Consider the following 7,400-nt stretch of genomic DNA (forward strand, 5'->3'; position numbering starts at 1 on the left):
CAACAGTCAATTCAACTTGTAATGATAGCTCATGTAATACGAAGAATATTAAGCAATTAACAAACTCAAAGATGATCTACTTATCATAAACCTAGAAAGAGGGGAAAATGAAGACAGTGTGTTAGACAACCTAAATAAACCTTTGCTATGTAATTTTAAGTACAGAGAACATTGAGGAGATACCCACAGCCAGGACTAACTTTTCCGATATAAAGGATTAAGCCAAATAAAGGGTTTGTAGTCAAACAATGAGACGATTAAACTAGTATGTTGTAGTCAAAATTTCTAAATGGTAATGATCCAAGAGTTCAGAATTAATTTAAGAATGAAAGGATAGAATTCTTAGCAAATATATCAGGAAAGAAAATGTAGGTGACTAACATGGGATTTAACTGGAATTTATCTTCTAACATCAAAAACCTTACTGTAGCAGCTTTACTCTTTTTGTGGGTACCTAGACTTACTCATCTACACCTGTCCTCTACAGTTTCAACAGGACTGCGTGGCTTGGTGCTCAGGTTGCATTTACGCTCAGTTGGGATCTGGACACAAGTTATTTCTCCATCTAGGTTCCCTGGACAGCTCAGCTAAAGAGGCATTTTCAAAACACATCTAGCATACACCGTATGATCAAGCCTCTCATAAAATGCAGCAGCAGCAATTTGCTTTGATTTAAAATGTGCCTGGAGGCAAAGTAAACGGTGCTGGTGCGGCTCTACTCCTTTGCATCATTCCACAGCACCTAGGGAATGAATATATGCAAGGATATATTCAATTCCATCTTCCGCTTGACAGAGTCCGCCCCCCAAATCAGTCACCTCCCGAGACTTTGTGCCAGTCAATAATTACAAATCGTTCTGGAACTGGTGCCTTCTTCACCCATTTGCCAAACTTACTACGCTTTACAGAAACCCTCGTTCATTGGGCCTAAGAGGGACTAGGACTTCAGTGCACCGGCCAGGGCATCCATCTAGGAAAGACAAGACGACAAAGACAAAAACAAAGAACAGTCCTGCAAATGGGATCCAGAACAAGCTCCTCTTCTCCAGGGGCCTGCATCAGCTGCATGAGGTAGGATCTAGAAGACGGGCTCGATTCTATCACTTCAAATTTCTCTTCTGAATGTGATTTAAAAGAGTGACCCCACTCAGTCCTTAAAATGATGGCCGCAGGTCTCTGCCTTGAGAGCAGTCCTGCCCGAGACCCCGGGGATGGAGGGAGCTACCCTGCAGCCCGAAATGAAGACGATGTTCTCCGCTTTTCCTGCGGAGAAACGCCTAATGCTGGTTTGGATCTAGCCCATAATTTACAACTAAAATCAGTTCTAGACAAGAAGACTGTAGAGTACTCAATGCTGTTTCTCTAATCTACACTAGCACAAATCAGAATAATTATACCTCTGAATTTTTTTTCAGTATTAAGTTAAATTACCTGAAACAACAGTGAGGGAAAGTTTCATAAATTACACAGATAAAAATGATACTTTAGGAAGTCCTGCATGAAGGAATATTCTGCTACTGCTTGCAGAGATCAGCAAAGCACTGGATAAGAGACAAGAAAAAGCTTTTATTTAAACACGCCAAGAAGTAGTCTTCCTTCTAGGTGTTCAGGAAATAAAGTACCCATATGCGAGAAGACTAGTTCTGCCACTAAACTAAAAGACAGAATTCAAAGAGAAGAAAGACATGGTTCATTTTCAGTATGCAGGAATATATGTTGAGGGGACAACACCAACCTGTGCTAAGAGAGATGTTTCACATATTAAAAACCAGTGGACGGAAAGGCTGAAAGAGGAAGCAGAAGTTGATCTGGCAGAGGTATATAAAAATAAGAGCTACTGAAAAGGTAAAGCAGGTTTCTTTATCCTTTCTCAAAACAAAAGAGTAGTAATCACCTATAATAATGAAAAGGCAAATAAAATCTGGTAAAAGAAAATACTGTAGTATTAATCAAGTAAACAGCTTCATTAGATTCAAGACAGAGATTAGGTACTAATATTATAACAATAGCAGTCTAAGTTAGGATAAAACCCCCACATAAGCTTTCAGCTGGAAAGAAACCTCCCCCAAACACCTTGTGAAAAACTGCCCATTATAAGATTTCTTCCACGGCATCCGGTCCAGCTATTTTTACGATAGCGCAGCTCCTTGAGCAAGGGCAAGTTCGTGCTTCGTAAGCTGACATGACGGAGAAATGCTTTCTTCAAAGGGGCACAGTAAGCAAAGCGAGAGCTTCACAAAGGAAGAGTTTGTTATTGTAATGAACCTTTGTCTCTCTTTGTCTTCCTGACCAAATAAAAAAATAATAATAACCAGAAGTTTTTCTTGTGTTAGCTCTATAATGAGCCTTGGAAATTGCCATCCAATGCTCTGAACCATCAGGCTGCAGGATGTAACTGGGGATTTCATTGCCGACAACCAAGCACACCAGTTGTTAACGGAAAGGCTCTGCATTTCAGCTATTTTAATTTTGGGCTAAAACCACTACTTGAAGTAAGGAGTATTTAATTATTTAAGAAAGTCAAGTTTAGAGATAAACTGCTTTTAAGGTAGTGCTACATTTGACCTCATTCCATTTCTCCTACCTAAAACTGGCATTATCATGGGAGCAGCTGCTTTTAAGGAAAACACCCATCATGTAAGTTAATCTCAACTATAAAGAGACTCAAAACAAAAAGCCGTGATAATAAAAGCTGAACAACACACAGGTAATAGACAATCATTTAAATCTTATAAAAGGTTATAGCTTCTTTTTCAAGTAGCATTTTCTTAAATAATTATGGAATTACTATCCTTTCTAACATGTGGAAACAAAAGATATTAGGATTTAACAGAAGAACACCTATTTTTCTTAAAAGAATTTTAATCCATATGCTCTGTTTAAAATATATGTCCTGATATAAGTGAATTTACTTAAAATAAGCAGAACTAAAATATTTCTGTAAGAAGCCTTCAAGTTCATAGGTAACAGGTTATTTGGAGGGAAAAATTATCAAGAATACAGGTTAAAAACAAAACTGATAGCTGTCTCCCTGGACCTGAACTGCAGAGTGCACCTTCTGCTCTGGACAGCACTGAGAATTTGTCAAGAAAAGGCCAAGATCTTTGAGCACTCTAGCTGCCAAGTGCTCTCAAATTAAATCAGTTTGAAGCGGTTTTCATTAAAATGGATTGAGTGTGGCATCGTGAGAAACACTCTATCAAATGTAGTGTTTTACTTAGTGATTAAGTATATACCAGTTGATGAAGCTACCCAAATCCTTCGTAATCCCACCACTCCAATAAACATTTAATGAGTATATAAATTCAAAAAGCCTAGCAGAGGCTTTAAACCTCCAATCTTGTTTTTATTTACTCTTGGAACTCAATTTCTCACTTCAAGTGAAGAATGCTGGTGCCTGAAGCTCATCTGTTGCCCTGGTAAAATTAAGTGCCCGCCACAGTATAAATCAGAACACAAGACATACAGGTTGCAATTTCGCTTAAGCTTTTTCTTAACTACTATACATTTTCAATTATTTTATGAAATGCAGTTATAAAAACATAAAATATGGTCCTAAAATATCCCTTTTCTCAATTATGAATTCCAGGAGGCAGTACAGAAAATGCTCACAGCAGGAAAAAATACAGTAAAAATAAATGGTGTTTATACTGTTTCATACCTTTGCTTTAAATTTAAGATGTTACATAAAATAATGTTATTTGATGGGGGAGTTCTGGGATCAGGGGAGGGTTCCAAAATTTAAGCCAATATTTGCAAAAAAAATTTAAAGAAAAAAGCCATAAAAACAATACTTTCCTAAACACATTACGTTATCCTGATGAGGATCTAGTCTGAATCCATTGCAAAACAATAGAAATGCAAGGTGACAGGAATTTCAGATGCGATATGTAAGTAGCACATGAACTATTTTGAGGATTAAAAATCTAAAGAGTTGTACTGCATTAAAAATTGATTTGTAGGCATAAAACAATATTGATGAAAGCTTGTAATAGACTCTCTTCTGTTACTATACTGATGCACTGCTAACCATTTCTGATGAAAGGAAACAAAGTGAACATCCTAACTCAAGCACTTTTCATGTTCACTTCATCATCTGATTTCTTTTAAACATGCATTAGTTTAATTATTGAGTTTCATTTAACATGCATTAGTTTAATTACTTTATTGAATTCTATTTACTTTTTATTACTTTAATGAGTTATCATAAATTAATACTTTCCCACTGAATTATTCTGTAGCAATTTATACTCTGAAATCCACATAAAGATATGAAAACATCTACCAAATTGAGTGCGAGAAAACTATTTGTGTTCACAATATATCCAGTAAGTGTTAATTTAAGCTATTTAGTCCAGATTCATAATCTTACTTATCTACATAATCTTACTCATAATCATACTTATCATAACATCCTGTTCCTTCCAATATGAATAACTATGGGAAGCCAAAACATTCTTCATTTTATAATCAAACATCTATCAAGACAACAAAAAGTAAATTTAAACAGCATAATTTTCTTGTTTGTGTTTCAGCTTTATCTATGCTTAATTATGCAGGGGTTTGGGTTTCTCCTTAGTGAATTCATGTCACCAAAACTTAAATAAACTATTCCCATTCTAATTTTATTAAAATACTGGTTTGACAACTGTGTATGGAATAACAGAAACTTGAGATGTCTGGCTAGATGGACAGAAAACCTAAATAATAAAACTTTAATACTGGAACTTACTTGGCAAATAAAGGCTGTATAAAGAAATAAGTAGTACTGTATTTCAGAGACCTTTCAATTTAAATGTGCAATTTCCTTAGCCATCCCTCACAGCAGTTACCAACATGCCACTTTGAACTTGTCAACCACAAGACTCCCAGCCAGTGTTATCTGGCATTACTACAGAATTACTTCAGGAAGAAAAGAAAAAGAGAGAAAAAAAAATAGTAGTTTTGATGACTGAAGGACTCCAATAAAAATAGACCCTGAATAATTAGAAAGCAAAGGATACTCACTGTTGTTTCAAAATGTTCAGGGTAAATATTTTAGCCAACCAATTAAATGAGTATAACTGTTTACTACAATAAAAAGACCACTCCAAAACTTAGTTTACTTTTCTAAAATAAAGAAAAATACAGCATTTACAGTGGTTTCCATTTTTCCTCTAAACCAAAGAAAGCAATGTTAATACACACTTACATCTCTAGCCTTCCCATAGAAGGCTTCTTGAAAAGCAGCCTCTAATGATCCAATGAAATAAACAGGATGGCAGTCCCCGTATCTATTTGAGATAAAATTTGCAATTAATACAAAATTATGAAAATAAATAATTTCAACATTCTAGCTCTTCACATATTCTTTTAATATAATGCATTGGCTAAATCCTTAGAAAGCTGAAGTACTACACTTCTAAATATTTCCCCTCTGCCCTTTAACAGCTATATGTCCCCTGACATTCAAAAGCTCAAACTAATAGCTACCTTATGCATTTTATCATCAAAAAATTGTTTACATAAACAGACATTTGAAGTTCTATATACTTTTTCAATCATAACCGATTGCTTCTCTTTATTATAGTTTTAAAGGTTAATCGAAGGCTATTATATTAGACATTAATGCATCTCATATATATACCTATGTGAATAAGCATTCTATCACACAGGACTAAAAACAGAAGGCAAACTTTGCATTAGTTTGTAGTACACAGACTTTCTGGCTGCCAAGCAGCTTCTACCTATCTGATGAAGACAGACAATTGTTTCACAATGCATGATTTGGAGCTATAACGTTATGAAAAGCAGCAGTTCTGTATTTTTAAAAAGTAGTGATTTATGATTGTCCAACCACTTTATTACTGAGAAAACTCTTTATTACAACTCAGGATATACTTTTCAATATTAATCAGCTTCAGCTTTTCTGCTCCTATATATCAAATTAAAATTGCTATACATAATCTGAATCCTTATCATCCTTCTGGACATAATCAAGTAATGATAGCAAATTAATGGAAAATTAAGTTGGGCAAGAACCTGCTACTCTAACTTGAACTGAGAAATATTCTGTTTCCTAAATTGTCTCAACCAAGTTATCTTGAAACAGATTAGATTTGCACACCTAAATTTGTATGCTTACATAAGAAAATATGTACATGTGTTTTATTTTTACTTTCACAGGCAATAGGCTAAGCTTACCTTGAAGAAAATTCTGCTGTAAATTGTAATAAGGCATCTCCTTCATTTTCAGCATTTTCTGGCACTTAAAAAAAAAAAAAAAGAAAAGAGAAAAAGGCAACCTTAGGGAAAGGGATTCTAATGTGCACACTTACCTTGTTTCATGGATTTTTTTTACGTTGGCAGTTTACTAAGCAGTTAACATGCTATATACATTTCATGAAAGACTATCAGCCATGAATCTTTGGAGAAACATGGAATTTCCAGACACACCCATGAATATATTCAGGTTTCCCAAACAGTAAAATCCTCAGCTCCAGTGTAATGTGATAAATCACTTGCTCAGAGTTAACACTCAGTACTTCCTTTAATACATTAAAGGGAAAGGACTGGCTTGAAAGGTTTGACACACTGTATTGCTAGTTACTTTTCTTTTTTAATTTCCTATACATAATGTTAAAAACATTTCCACAACATTACAGTGACATAAATTTGCTGTCAAAAAGCTTCTAAGTTAATAACACTGACACAGGCCTAAAATAAGTAAATAGTATATAGAATAGTATATAGAGGGTAACTGATGGCTATTCCCTTCTTATAATTCAGGACTACATAATCTTTGAGATAAAAGGAACTATTTTATGTTACATGTAAATAGTTAAAAATATTCATTATCACAAGATGATGAAGCTAAAACCTCGCAGAAGTTTCAAAACAGGGAAGAAGAAAGGTAGGCAGCAAGTATCTACAGCTACATTTGGTCATAGATCATAATTTTTCAGAGTCAAATTATCATTCTTCAGCTACAAGCTAAAAGCACTAAGTTAAGAAGAAACTTTGTCCATGGGAAGATGATTTCGTTGCTGCCAATTATACAAGTTCCTAGCATTTTCCTCTGAAACACCCATCAGACATGAGACTCAAACAATTCTAATGTTCCCTATTGAAAGATAATTTCTTCTTTCTTATTATGCAGACCCATCATACCTCTGCTTTCACTAGTGCTGCAAAATCCATAGTAAATTAACTTTCAACACTTACTCATTGGCGATTTCCTCAAGGCAGATGATGCTACTCCAAACATCTCTCCATCATCAACTCCAAACTCTGTAGCATCTTCAAAGTCATCTCCATCACTGTCACTAACCATATGAACATCAGTGCACTGTTATTAAAAAACAAAAACAAACACCGTAAGCATCTATTACACAGGTCATCTTTAGTGAAACACAAAATAC

At 34.9% G+C, this 7,400-nt stretch overlaps 1 protein-coding gene across 1 annotated transcript in view; it reads right to left on the reverse strand.

Moving 5' to 3' along the window:
* FAF1 (Fas associated factor 1) overlaps window positions 1–7,400 on the reverse strand; it is a 179,767-nt gene that overhangs the window by 56,294 nt on the left and 116,073 nt on the right. The window contains exons 10-12 of the mRNA XM_067301226.1: window positions 7,204–7,327; window positions 6,184–6,247; window positions 5,192–5,273 (exon numbers count right to left, since the gene is read on the reverse strand). Of these exons, the coding sequence (XP_067157327.1) occupies window positions 5,192–5,273; window positions 6,184–6,247; window positions 7,204–7,327 (270 nt within the window). The remainder of the gene's footprint in view (window positions 1–5,191; window positions 5,274–6,183; window positions 6,248–7,203; window positions 7,328–7,400) is intronic.

The sequence above is a fragment of the Apteryx mantelli genome, chromosome 8, assembly GCF_036417845.1.
Source record: "Apteryx mantelli isolate bAptMan1 chromosome 8, bAptMan1.hap1, whole genome shotgun sequence".
NCBI lineage: Eukaryota > Metazoa > Chordata > Aves > Apterygiformes > Apterygidae > Apteryx > Apteryx mantelli.